The sequence below is a fragment of the Malus domestica genome, chromosome 10, assembly GCF_042453785.1.
Source record: "Malus domestica chromosome 10, GDT2T_hap1".
Classification (NCBI taxonomy): Eukaryota; Viridiplantae; Streptophyta; class Magnoliopsida; order Rosales; family Rosaceae; genus Malus; species Malus domestica.
In genome coordinates this window covers 5,832,887-5,848,193 of record NC_091670.1, presented here as the reverse complement: position 1 = coordinate 5,848,193, position 15,307 = coordinate 5,832,887, and the positions used below count along the sequence as shown (strand labels likewise).

General features: G+C 37.8%; 1 protein-coding gene across 1 annotated transcript; it reads right to left on the bottom strand.

Annotated features, from left to right (window-relative positions):
- Nucleotides 1-9,556: 9,556 nt before the first annotated feature.
- Nucleotides 9,557-14,409, bottom strand: LOC103422075 (GDSL esterase/lipase At1g29670-like). The gene is made up of 4 exons (XM_008360104.4): nucleotides 13,887-14,409; nucleotides 12,888-13,124; nucleotides 10,339-10,591; nucleotides 9,557-9,970 (listed from the first exon to the last, which is right to left on the bottom strand). The coding sequence occupies exons 1-4, from the start codon at nucleotides 14,340-14,342 to the stop codon at nucleotides 9,732-9,734; spliced, it is 1,185 nt and encodes a 394-aa protein (XP_008358326.2). The 5' UTR covers nucleotides 14,343-14,409; the 3' UTR covers nucleotides 9,557-9,731.
- Between the last annotated feature and the right edge of the window lie 898 nt (nucleotides 14,410-15,307).

The following is a 15,307-nucleotide window of genomic DNA, read 5'->3' as shown; positions in this document are numbered from 1 at the left end:
CTTCTACCTCAGCTGCTCAACCTTCCTCACATGCTCCCCCGACATGGAAACCAGCTCGTCGTCTTCAGCGACTCGACGAGCTGGAACAACATTGATGGCTTCCACCCGGTGACCCAAGAATACGCATTCTCTAAAGGGCTTGACCAAATAGGGCAAAAGAAGGCCATGACATCATCCCGAGCAGCAGCCCACTTCACGGTGTAATACTCCTTGTGAAGGTTGGTGGCTTTCGACACCAAAGGCCGAAGCTCCGCCTCGTTCCGTCGCGTCTCGTCCGACAACTTGAGAAGTTGCTGCTGGAGCTGCTGGAGCTGCTTGAGCTGAAAAACCCACTTCTCGAAAAACTCAGAGAAACTTTGCTCCACCAGCAAGCTACTAACGGAGGAATGACATAAGTTCTAATTTTGAGTATAAATCCTAGCAAACTTAGATCACAGGGGTTTAAATTTGAATTTTTTTTACCACAAGACTATCTTCTGAATATCTTATGATCATGAGGACCATTTATCCAATTAGGCCTTATAATTGTATTCACTCATAATTTGTGGCTTAGTCCAAATAGAATGGGAAGTACACTTTTAAGCACAAGAAAATTTAAAAGCATTAAAATTGGCAGAACAATTATCTTTCTTCAACTAAGGTTAGTAAAAGCAATTTTCCTATTTAAGATCAATATCATTTGCTAAAATTTATCGGTAAGTTATAGACCTATCCTCTGAAGCATGAAATGTTAATTGAAACAATCCTAGTATTGAAATATTTTGTCCCAAGTAGCCTTTTACCACAGTGATGGAAAGGAAATTAAGCCCTTGCATGAAGACGTGAGTTCGAACCCCGTTAACAAATCTAACAAAATCTATTATTTGACAAAAAAAAATAAAAAAAAAATTTGTCACTTCACAAGAATAGAGTAAGACAACTCGGTTTCTCCTCAATCCGAGAATGAAGTTCATAAAATCTTCCACTTTGGGGTTTTTAAGTTTTCTTGGGTTGAACTTGATCTCTTGGAGCTTTACTAAGTAACTTATTGTCACATGCTCCAAGGCAAAATATGAGTATCGGACCTTAGCCCATATTTGTGCTAAAAAAATTCGGCTATCTTACTTGTAGCGTTAGCTTCGTCATCCTTTCAAATCGATATGACTGCTAATTTAATTAGTATTTCATGCTCTCACAAAACACAATAAACTAAATTATAACTTTGTACGTGAGCGCATAAAGATGGCTGCTCCCACCAAAGGGATTCGTAAAATTGACTTCATATTTTATTGGCCAAATTTGTCGATTGGATGTCACCAAGTTTTAGGGGGCATGATAGAATGTAAACCTTTAGGTAGGATTCCACAAGTATATATTATACTTATATTCAAATTAGATTTTCTTACTTTCCAAGGAATTATATTCCGTGAGTCACAAAGCTTGTGATGTGTATATATAGAGTTTAACCCTATGAATGAAATGAACCAATTCTATATTTCTACATTAATACTCTCTTCCCATCCAATTAGTATAAAATAAAAATAAATAGATATTTGACAGATCAAATCCGACAGTCGATTTAGTATGGTCGGATTTCAATTTTCTAAGAGCAAACGGTCATCCCAAATATTTACATAATACAAGTGAGAGACAAAACCAACTTGACATAGGGCTCGTTTGGTGTGGCGGATTAGATTGAAATTGATAACTGTTGAACTTAATGTATTATGAATGATGCATGTAACCAAGGAGTCTTTGGGAGACAATGGATAATTAACCTTAGAATCACTCAACCAAGTGCAACGGAATCATTCACGTTACTAATCGTGGATTCACTCGATACGACCAAGCCAAACGCTTGATTTAAGGAGGAAACTCACTCACTTCTTGGATTAATTGTAACTCACTAATTGATTTATTTTTTAGTACATAAGAATCCCTTTAAATAGGGAGATTACAATACATTGGTAAGATACAAATCTTAATACTAAAGATTGTAGTTTCTACACATGTAATTAGAACATGACTTTGAAAGCTGAAAAAAAGCCACCAACAACATGTTTAATACATGGATCATATTAATTGTGTGGACTGCATCAAACTCCTCTTCTCGGAAAGAACTCGTCCTCGAGTATGAACCCTTTTTGTATTTTTGTTTGAATTTAGGTTTTCGACTCCAAGATTTCAACTCTTTGAGCTCTCCAAAGAATTGAGTATCAACAACTTGGACCAATAATATCTTCAAAAGAGCAGACAATGAGTGAACACATATGGCACCGAACCAGATTTTCAAAGTAGTACTGGTTGAAACATTGGAAATCATCTTCCAACCAGGATTTTTCTTCTTTTATTGGAATATGATGAAAAACTATAGTCCTGAGATTTCCTCTTGGCTCAAGACTTCCTCGTATAGTGGTGGATGGTGTAACTTCCTGAGCAAATTTTTTTGGAGTTACCTCTTTGGTAGGAATCATCAAGTATCCATCATCTGAACACTCATCATATATTGGAGGCAAATTCCAATCAACAACTCTTTGAGAAGAACACAAATTCTTTTTCAATAATATTTGACTCAGATTAATTACTGATACCTGATTGTCATCCATGGGAGCAATATGCTGGTATATCCTCTCTATTTGGAAGAAATGGCGTTTGCAGATTTTCGCGCACAACCGCACATCCTTCAGTATTTTCTAATAATTTTCTATAGAAAACTCTGATTGACGCACTGTTGGTTGCGTTGGTAATAGACTTCCAGAGCTTTCCGGAGATATATAACTCTAATGAAAGTCATGGAAACTGGGTCAAATTTGATGAACAACAGATATTATTCCCACCGCATAGTAGTGGTCTTCAAATTGTCTTCTTTCGAGGCTTGCCTCCCGCATCAATGAAGGTACATAGAGGAGAATGATTTGTCATTTTATGGGAATTAGAAGAGGATTGGACATGAAGAAAACTTCTCCCTTCTAATCCTCCGATTTTGGGGGGGATTGAAATACTTTTCTTTAGAAGTAATTGATCTCCTACCTCCAAGTTGGACGTAAAATTTTCTTTTCTATTTTGAACATACCTTGAAAACAGTTAATTATCCATTCAAATCCAATTCTTGATACCAAATAAGTGTTAAGCAATATGCAGAAGGAGAATAGAGAGGATGCAGAGGAAGAAGAATAAGAAAACAGAGAAGGTTGAGAGCCAATTGACGCAGATGATCCATGACCATAATTGGCAGTTATTGAGACTTTGGAACCCTGTCCTTGATCCTGTGCCACCATAGCAGAGAGGAATGGTATTGAGGAATTGTTTTGAACAAAAACTTCCTCTACAAGCAATTGGAATCGAAAATCTTTTAGAGAAATAACATTTTCTCTACCACGAATCACACATCTAAAGGTGTTGTACTCAGATGGCAAGCCATTAAGAGCAAGAATAACAATGTCCTCATCTGCAAATGTGACTCCAGCAGCAGCAAGAAAATCTCTTGCTTCCTTGATTCGTTGCAGGTACTGAGTCATAGAATCAGGGCCTTTCTTGATGGTATAAAGATTTGATTTCATTTGAAAGATTGCAGTCCTACTGACGACAGAGAATTGGTCTTGAAGCCTAACCCATAAATCCCTTGCACTTGTGCTACCAATAGCACACGAAATTGCAGAAGAGGATAGGGTTGCAGTCATGAGATGCATAAGTGCCCTATCATGCATCTTCCATACTTTGTAATCATCAGACTCAACTCTTGAATGAGATCCAGTAAATGAAATGTCAGAATCACTAGAAGAGGTAGACGAGAATTGAGGAGGACAGGAACTCGAACCATCCACAAAATTCATGATCCCATAACCTTCGAGTAGCAATTGCATCTGAAAATGCCATTGAAGATAATTGGAATCATCCAACTTAACTGACACAGAGGATGAGACAGAAGAAATCAACCCAGTAATCGGAGACTGCAAGATTTGCAGTTGAGAAGCAGTAACCATTGTGAAGAATTTTCACTGAGGAATAAAACCAAACACTTGGTGTGCAAGAACCGGCCAACCGAAGTGAAGGACCGAGGAAGGGAGAGAAACGCCCAGAAAATCACAGAGAGATGAGAGATGAAGCGGAAGCATAGAAAACCAGAATCGAAGAAGCTGTCGAAGCTATTCGGGCGATTGATACCATGTTAAGCAATATGCAGAAGGAGAATAGAGAGGTTGCAGAGGAAGAAGAATAATGTTAGGAAATGCATTTTATTCCTTTTGTTGTAATTTCAATTTAGTAAATAAAAGGGTTTGTCCTTTAGTGAGTGGTTATGTAATGGAATGCTGAGTTGGTATTTCTGAGTGGAAAGGCTACTTAAATGGAGCAATGGCCTCATTGCTCCTCAGACTAATATTTGAGTATTATTAATTGAAATTCACACGAGTTTCTTGCTCGTCTTCTACCTCTTCCACTCCATATCTTCCTTGCTACATTGTATAGGTTGAGCAGGTTCTTAACATTGGTATCACCCAATTTTGATCCTGGATCCCTCTTTGTATGCCCCGCTACAATCCCAACACTCGATTATCTCTCATGGACGCTCGAGTTGCTGCTTTGGAATCTTCTGTTGCTGCACTCTCCGATTCCTTCGATTCCAAAATGGCGATGTTCTTCGAACAATTTCGTCGGGAGCAAGCTTGTGCTCGTGGGAGCGGAGGTTCCACTTCTGATACTGATCCTCCTCCCCAACCACTCATCGCCAATCCTCACGATTCCGGCGACCTTGATCCTCATCGGCCTCGCCATAACTGGCAACCTCGCATCGATTTTCCCCGATTCACTCCGGGTGAAGACCCACTTGCTTGGATTTATAAATCGGAACAGTTTTTCACCTACTATTCCATTCCTGAGCTTCAGCAGGTCTTAACGGTCTCGTTTCACTTGGAAGGAGAGGCACTCCAGTGGTTTCGATGGCACGATTGCTTGCGCACCACTCCTCGGTGGGGGGATTTCACACACGCATTCTGCAAAGAATTTGGGCCCTCTGAGTTTGAAGACAGTGCCGAAGCGCTCTTCAAATTGAAACAATCAGGTACTCTCAAAGATTACATCACTGAATTTAGGCGTTTGGCAAATAGAACCCATGATTTAGGGCCTCTATTGTTAAAGAGTTGTTTCTTGGGTGGATTGAAACGTGAACTTAAATATGATGTTAAGCTTCTGCACCCTTCTGATGTGCATGATGCCATTTCAATTGCCTTACAACTTGATGCTAAATTGTGTGATTTGAAGAGTGGCTATACTAAGCCTTTTCCACAGCCTCGTGGGTTACACACCCCTACTACACCACACATCACTCCTAGTGTTAAACCCTCTAATTTCCCTGTGAAGAGGTTAACCCCTGCGGAAATTCAGCGCAAAAGGGAGAAGGGTGAGTGCTGGTTTTGTGATGAAAAGTGGCGCATGGGACATAATTGTGCTAATAAGCAACTCCTCATGCTTGATCTAGCTTACCCTGAAGAGGAGATCACCACCCCATTGCTAGAAGAACCACCACCTGAAATTTTACAAATGGAACTTAGTGAATGTGCGTTTTATGGCACACTTGCTAGGCCCACTGTGAAAACAATGAAAGTCATCGGTTCAGTGAATGGTCACCAAGTCACAATTCTCTTAGATTCTGGAAGCACCCATAATTTTGTGGATTCTAGACTCCTTAAGAAATTTGCTTGGCACACTCAACCTACTAAACCATTTGAAGTGATGATTGCGGATGGGGGTAAGGTTAGTAGTTCAGGTTGCTGCACTGATGCTGCTTTATCAATTGGGGGTTATGAATGTGGTGTGGATCTATACTCCTTGCCATTAGGAGGGTGTGACATAGTATTAGGGGTCCAATGGCTTTCCTCAGTTAGCCCGGTTCTATGGGATTTCCAGCTACTAACTATGGAATTTGCCAAGAATGGTTCTCAGTATAAGCTCATTCATAGTGACTCACCTGCTCCACTGATTCAAGAGGTGACTCTTCAACAGCTTGACAAAGAGATTTTCAACTCTAATTTGGGCTTGTTCCTTTACTCCATTGAAGATAAAATGGTTGAAGCTTGTGATTTAAACCCCTTGCAACTTAAGCAACTACAAGAAGTGTTGGGGCAGTTTGACACCATTTTTGTCTTACCTACTGAGCTACCGCCGAGTAGGGTTCACAATCATCAAATTCCACTCGTTCCTGGATCTAAGCCCCCTAATATACGACCCTACCATTATGGTCCCTTGCAAAAGACTGAGATTGAAAAAGCAGTTCAAGAACTCCTTAAGGCAGGTTTTATCCGACCAAGCCACAGTCCTTTCTCTTGTCCAGTTCTCCTTGTGAAGAAAAAAGAAGGAACCTGGAGAATGTGTATGGACTACAGGGAGCTTAATGCCATAACAATCAAGGATAAGTACCCTATTCCTCTGATTGATGATCTCTTAGATGAACTACATGGTGCTCTGTTTTTTCTCTAAGCTTGATTTACGGTCCGGTTATCATCAACTTTTGATGCATCCTCAAGACATTGAAAAAACTGATTTCAGAACCCATGAAGGTCACTATGAGTTCTTAGTGATGCCTTTTGGACTCACTAATGCTCCTGCGACATTCCAAAGCCTTATGAATGATATATTCAGACCCCACTTGCGGCATTTCATCCTTGTGTTCTTCGATGACATATTGGTCTACAGTAAGACTTGGGAGGACCATTTGTTACATCTTAAAATGACCTTTTAAGTGTTGCAGCAACACCAACTTTATGTTAAAAAGAAGAAATGTGCTTTTGGTCAAAGTAGAGTGGAATATTTGGGCCATGTCATATCAAGCAAAGGTGTAGAGGCTGATCCCTCCAAGATTCAGGCTATCATGGACTGGCCTAAGCCTACTACAGTGAAAGAATTGAGAGGTTTCCTTGGTCTCACAGGTTATTACAGGAAATTTGTGCCTGGTTTTGGCAAAATCTGCCAACCCCTTTACCAGATGACTAAGAAAGATGGCTTTTTGTGGACCCGAGCAGCTGAAGTAGCTTTCCAGAATCTCAAGGATACTATGACCTCTCCACAGGTCCTTGCTCTACCTGATTTTACATTGCCATTTGAGTTGGAATGTGATGCTTCGGATAACGGCATTGGTGCGGTTCTCCAGCAACAAGGGAGACCCATTGCGTTTACCAGTCGAGCCTTAGGACCTAAGAATCAAGCTCTCTCCACCTATGAGAGAGAACTCATTGCAATTGTACATGCTGTCAAGAAATGGCAGTCCTATCTTCAGGGTAGACATTTTATAATCAAGACTGACCACTGCAGCTTGAAATATTTTTTAACCCAAAGGGCTCATACAACATTCCAACAGAAGTGGGTTTCCAAATTGATGGGATTTGATTATGAAATTCATTTTAAGAAGGGGGTTGATAACGTAGTTGCTGATGCCCTCTCTAGAAGACAAGTCACAGATCATGACACTCAATGTTCTAATGGGGTAAATCATTCATCCATGAGTTGTCAAGCTATCTCTTACCCCTATTTTGGGTGGTTGGATGAATTACGAAGATACAATGAAGAAGATGCTTGGATCAAGCAAAAAAGGGTAGCGGTTACATCCTTGGGGAGTGGAACAACCAGTGATTCTAAGTTAGCCCATTATCATCTTGATAATGGCTTACTCAAGTACAAGTCCAGGATAGTAATCAGCCCCAATTCCACTTGGAAGCTTAAGCTTTTAACTGAGCATCATTCAACACCTGCAGCAGGGCACCAATGTGTATTGAAGACCTATCCTAGACTAAAAAGGGGTTTTTATTGGCCAGGTATGAAGGGCGACATAAAGACATATATCTCAGAGTGTAATACTTGCCAACAAAACAAGTATGAAACTCTATCTCCTTCTGGTTTACTTTAACCTTTGCCAATTCCTAAAAAAATATGGACTGATATAAGCATGGATTTCATTGTGGGATTACCATCTTGCAAAGGCAAAACTGTCATTTTTGTGGTAGTAGATAGGCTTACTAAGTATGCTCACTTCTTAGCTTTAGCTCATCCCTATACTGCCGTGACTGTTGCTCAGTTGTTTGTTGATAACATATTCAAGCTGCATGGAATGCCATCTACAATTGTGAGTGACAGAGATCCGTTGTTCCTAAGCTCTTTTTGGAAGGAGTTCTTTAAGTTGCAAGGATCACAACTTTGCATGAGCTCGGGGTACCACCCTCAGAGTGATGGACAAACTGAGGTGGTCAATAGGTGTGTTGAAACATATCTGAGGTGCTTTGTGGGAAACAAACCTAAGAATTGGGTCAAATGGTTACCATGGGCAGAGTGGAACTATAATACTTCCTATCATACTTCTTCAAAATTTACTCCATTTGAATTGGTATATGGGTACCCTCCTCCTCATGTTACTTCTTATGAGTTAGGTACTGCAAAAATGGATTCGGTGGAACAAGAGTTGATTGAGAGGGATAAGTTGCTTACCATACTCAGGTCTAACTTAGCAATGGCTCAGAATCGAATGGCAGTTCATGCAAACAAGAAAAGGACTGAGAGAGAGTTTTTTGTTGGTGACTTAGTCTATCTCAAGCTACTGCCATATCAGTTGCAAACATTGGCTTCACATGCTTATCACAAGCTACACCCTCGATACTACGGTCCTTATGAGGTATTGGAGAAAGTAGGACCTGTTGCTTACAAACTCAAACTACCTGAGGGAACAAAAATCCATCCTGTTTTTCATGTCAGCTGCCTCAAGAGGCACATGGGAAATGTGGATTCACCCATAACAGCTCTGCCAACACTGACAGATGAAGCTCAGATGCGGGACTCTCATCCATCAGATGCCCCTTTGGCAATAATTGCCAGGAGAATTTACAAGAAGGAAGACAAGGCAGGTGTTCAGTTGCTAGTACAGTGGGTTGGACAAGAAGAGAGCACAGCTACTTGGGAGGATTATGATGATTTTCATGCCAGATTCCCAACATTTCAGCTCTGAAACCTTGTGGACAAGGTTGATTTTAAGGAGGGAGTGATGTTAGGAAATGCATTTTATTCCTTTTGTTGTAATTTCAATTTAGTAAATAAAAGGGTTTGTCCTTTAGTGAGTGGTTATGTAATGGAATGCTGAGTTGGTATTTCTGAGTGGAAAGGCTACTTAAATGGAGCAATGGCCTCATTGCTCCTCAGACTAATATTTGAGTATTATTAATTGAAATTCACACGAGTTTCTTGCTCGTCTTCTACCTCTTCCACTCCATATCTTCCTTGCTACATTGTACAGGTTGAGCAGGTTCTTAACAAATAAGAAAACAGAGAAGGTTGAGAGAGAGAGAGAGAGAGAGAGAGAGAAAGTATGTGAATTGCATTTGTATTTTCTTTATTTCTTCAATGGTTACAATGATACAGCTATATAGAAGATTACTTGAATCTAACACTTAGCAACAATCCTAACTACTTAGCAACTATCCTAACTGCCATATCTATTTTGGCTATATACTCTAACAATAAGACCTTAGGGCCAATTTATCAATTAACTACGAGTTTCTAATTCATCAAGAAGAAGTCTAAACTAACTAAAATAGTCAGATTTGATAATATTATCGACACATTTATTGGAAACGAAATAGAAAACAACCTAGCTAGCTGCATATTACAGAGCCATTCAACTCATATGTATTTAAGTTCCTACTAGATTCACAAGCAACTTCACACGTAGTAGACCATACAAGTTCTGGAGAGTCTGGTCTGATCTGATGATAACCCTACATATTGCGTGTGGTCATTCGCTCAATATTGGTGGGATAAACTTCAGTTTTAAGGGAAGAGGCGAAGGCCTTGGTTGCTATTTGAACGTTCACAGCTTCCGTTGGATGCAAGCCATCAAAGAACACAAGACTGCTTCTGTTTCCGCACACTTGGCCTCCCTTTTTGCACAAAATTCCATTCCCTCCTTCATTTATTGATGCCACTTCACAACAAGTAGTGCTAGCATCCTTGAATCCTGCAAAATTTCATTATTTTTTTGTTATAAATAATTTACATGCTTTTGATTTACAAACGTACTAATTGTCCTAATTGTTTATGAGCAACTTTCAATCAAAATCTTGTTTTACCGTAGCAAAAACGGAATATATGTAAAGGACCATCATACAGATTCCCTACAGGAGCCTTATCCTCTCGTTTTTGCTACAATAAAATGGGATGGATGCTAAGAACATCATTATATATGCTAATTTATTAAGATTGGCCATATGGTGGGCCAAAAGAGTGTTTGTGTATCTAACATATGTTGATCACGTAATTTTACTTCGAAGACAAGACTTCAGATGGATAGGTGAATGAATGTTAAGAAGAGAGATCTCTACGTACCTTTGGAGATGGGATTTTTTATAATGTCTCTAATGATCTTGTAGGAGTTAACAAATACAAGAGCGGAGCCCGGCATCTCTGCCCTCATACCATCAACCAACGACTTCAAGTGAGTATTGAAGAGATGAGCTGCCCGGTTCATTTTCTGCATGCAACCATTATGTGTTGGTCGGCCCATCCTCACCACAGGACTACACCCTAATGGATTTATTGACATCAACACAAACTTTCGAGCTCCTAAACTGTGCAACTTCTGCAATCATCACCAAATATTTCAAGCTATATATTAATTGTTGACATATTTAATTGTTGTCTAGCTTGTGAATATCGAAAAATATTATTTTTTCCTGAAAAAAAAAAGAAATTTTTTGCATGATGTGATGAAATTAATAATGTTACAAGCCGATTTGTTTTTTTTCAAATAAGTACAATCACTCACGAACAAGGTATAAAATATCGATGATATCGGAAATATCGGTAGTCCAAAAACACGGAAATTTCGATGGAAATATCGGAATATTATCGATATCCATAAAAATTGAATAAAAACCATGGAAATTGTAAGAAAAACTTGGAAATTTTTATTGAAACTTTGCAGGATGTTTATTTAGTCAATTATCTATTAGTTTATCACAAAAAATTGGAAGGAAATGCATTCATGATAGATATAACTAATTTAAGTTGATTATATAGTGAGCTGGCAAACATTGTGAGTGTAGAAAATATGTAATAATCAATGAAAGAAGTTTAAACACACCATAATCATTTATATATAATGAATTAGTACAATATTTTACACTTTATACATTGCATGTTAAGATACATGAGTGACTTAGCAAGGTCTAAAATATCGATGATATTGGAAATATCGGTAGTCCAAAAAAATATCGGGAGTCCAAAAACACGGAAATTTCGATGGAAATATCGGGATATTGTGGATATTTTAGACCATGCTCATGAATAATACCTACCTAGTGAATCACTCAGAAACCATACCCAATGAATAAAAAAAATTGGTAATGAGAGTTCCTTTTATATAAGAAAATATTAGAAAAGGAAGATTTGACATAGAAACTAATTCTACGTAAAAGCTAAACACTATTAATCACTTAAGTTATAAGTCTTCTACAAGAAATGAAATCCTCCACATCGTACGGAATTCAACGTGTCTACTTTATATCATCCTTTACTTGTATGTATAGGGTCAGGGTGTGGATGTAGAGAAAATTTGAATGAGTTGGGTTTGATTAATGAATTTTATGCTTGTCTATATATGGTATATCTTCCAACATTTATCAATTACCGGTCTATCTGATTGCACCCCACCCCACATCATATTCATATATAAATGTTAAATATTCGTGAAAATGGTCCTACACATATAGAGATTGTAATACTAATCATTCAAGAGCCTTGCAAACAAGAAGGTTTTGTAGATTTTCTTTGCAACTGATGACATCACGTGACAACTATTTAATAGACTAATGTTATACACTAATTAAATACATGACAAATTTATGTCATGGATACTATCTATAGATTTTAAGAGAGTTTTTTCTCGACCTTGTTGTTGAGAGATTTTTCAATGCACCCATAATTAAACGAGATGAAAGAAAGTTGAAGTTCTACTATAAATTAAATTGACAATACGAAAAATAATCTAGTACTTATAAAGCTCGTATAATGTCATTTTCTTTTCTTCCAAATTTCGGGTACATAAAAAAATATCTTGTTGTCGTGGTTGAAAGATTAAATATGGGAGGTGTGGTTGTTGAATGCTGATGGTTGTTCTTGACTCAGTCGCTGTTTCCCGACAATAATGAAAACAGACATATCATATACAATAAATACCATACCATCTACTACTTATCAGATTATTTACTACGTACACCTGACCCGTTTTATTTGGAGCTTGGACCAACTGCATACATTGGAACTGAATGCATTAAACAAATGCTAGCTAGTAAGCGTGAACATAAATACTGTGCATGAATATGATGCTTGTTTTATAAATGTGTATTCAGAATATTAAAAAGGGGCTAAGTCCCTTGATCAACTACTTTAAGGGGCTACCTTCAGAGTACAATACAATAAAAATGATCATTTGTGCATGTATTGAATTGTGTTTCGAATACATGGAAAAATCTCAATTACATGCACATACATTTATGTTTTTGTACACTAACATGCATAATTAAAATTTTCTGTAAAATAAAATAAGTTAACGGTAGATATATACAAGTTGGCAACAATAAAACGGTGAAATGTTTTGAGAAATTGGCTAATAAATATGATTATTTTTCAAATTCTGTGTTGAAATAAACATTTTTCTGTTGTAGTTATCTGATATATATTATTAATTTTTTTGTCGTTATATCATCGATGTAATAATTTTAATTAGTTTAATAATTAAGATTTGATTTTAATATTTTAGTCGATTTCCCAAACATTTTTTTATGTCTGATTTGATTGCATATCTATAAAATAATATGAGAATAACATGGATATATACACACACACACACATATATAGTAGTTAAATGCATGCACCTTTAGTTGTGTGGACAAAGAGGCAGTGAGATTGGCAGTGAAGGTTTCAAGGGTGACGTTGCGGGTGGAGGTGGTCAGGAAGTAGTTGAATGAGTAATCGTTTCCGCCAGTTCCCACCACAAACAAGTAGTCGTCAAGTGACTGAGAGGTTGTGCACCGGCCTCGCTCCGCTTCCAACTCTGGCAACGTTACCTCCTCAAAGTTTCTGATTTGCTGATTCAGATTTATCACATGCCCCTGCAAATATTTATATGCCATCTAAACCCATCATATATATCATCATTTTCCCATAAATTCAGTATTCAATAATTCAGGCCATCCAAACCCATCATATATATCTTCATTTTCCCAGAAATTCAGTATTCAATAATGGAGGTTAGCCGTAAGCTTCTGCTTGTGGTCCAATTAATAAATTAACATAGGTATATGATCAAATAGAACTAGAAATAGCACATGCATGAGAGGTCATGGGTACCCTCTTACATACATGCATTTACTAACACATTCATCATCTAACGGTCAAATATACAAGAGAATACCGTATCTTACTAATAAATGGTGAATGTACATGCATATATCGTAGCCAAGTCAATATTTCTACTTGATATAGTTGCAGAAATTAATGGCTAAACCCTAATTCCTGCTCTATATTTGGATGGATAGAATTTTAGCCCGAATTGTTAGAAAGAAACATCACAACTAGAGCGCTAGAAATGCACTACAAACATCAAACGAAGGACTATTAAAATGCCACATGAAATGCACAGGATCTGGTTATTTCCGAAGTCCCATCATCTACTTTTTATAGTATTATTATTACAAACTAATTCAGGATTTAAAACTTCAAAATCCATGGTCCAAACACAGTTTCACGGATTCACAGTGATATAATTAAGGCAAGAAAGAAAGAATTTGATGATAGCTATATATTGGAAATAGATATGACGATAAGGATGAAATAAATTAAAAATTACGGTTATGTTTATCATGCATACGCACCGCTAAAGAACCAGTATCATCAAGAATACCAGAAGCACCAGAAGCAAAGTTGACGCCATGAAGGATTTTGGTTCCTTTAGTTTTGGGGTCAGAAAATGCTGGAACGAAGGAAGGAAGCTTGAGATGGTCGCCGAGAAGGTCGATAACATTCTTCCCGTTCGTAAATCTCCCAGAAGGCCCGATAGGAAAATCGATTCCGTACGGAAAGTAATCAGCTTTGGCCAGTGAGTCCGGGAGGAAGTTGTTGTTGCCATTGTCGACCAAAGAGCTTCCAAACACAAACATGCCTTTGATCCCTCCACTAGCTGCCCCCGCCTCACCGTCGTGATCACCAGTGTTTTTGTTTACGCTGACATCACAGTGGCAGCTACTGCAGGGAAAGAAGCAAGCAAGGACTAGGAGGGGGAGGCCTAAAAGGAAAACTACTCCCAAACGTGAAGACTTATTTGCAGCCATATTTTAGTTTAAGGTGGTGGTGTTGTCTAGATATTTGCCTTGTTGGTTGAAGAATGATATATAAGAATAGGCATTATTAACGATGACATCAATATTCAACTACTTCCAATTAGTGGATTCAATGTGTGCTCTTTTTGGTGAAAAATATGGGGCCCAAGACCGAAATTATAAAGCAAACGATGTAAGGCGATATCGTTATTAAAAAGGAAAATTAATGAAAATAATTTGAAAACTTAAAGTTTTAATGAAAAGAACAATATAAAGGGTAAAGTGAATAGTATCAGGATTGACATTTTAGTCTTTATGGGTTAATTCGTCGATATTATAACTCGTGCTTTATATTATTACACGTATATGAAGATCAATCACTTTGGGCTTTTGTTAAAGAAAAATGCTAAGGAAACATTTTTTTGATTAATACAGAATATGATAGTTGATGGTTTCTTTAAATCATTAAAAAAGAATTTCAACTATCAATCTTCACATCATGTGGTTTACACTTTGTAAAAGATGGTTTAAGTAGATGACATCTCTTGCATCACCCTTTGTTGAAAAAATAAGAGTAGAGATTATGGGAATATGATTTTGTTGTATTCTTTTTCTTGTGATGGCTCATATTTATAGAGATATATACCCTTTTGTAGATAAAGATAACAATAACTGATTATCCATTTACAATATGAAATAAAAACATGATTATATTCCTATTTTAAGTTGGACTCACAATGCTTATTCTCAAGTTGGTGCACAGATATTACTAATGTCTAACTTGGCAAGTGAGTCAAAAAATGCCTCAACCTTAATAAAGACTATAGATCTTTGGACGGTAACACGTGGCATTTGACGTGGCCATAATTCCTTGTACTGTTTGGTACGTGGGACGAGGCGTTCCGTCCCACGTTTGGTGCGCCTAAAACGAGTGGAATGCGTTGTTCCACGGGACGAATTTTGGGTGAATTTTCGTT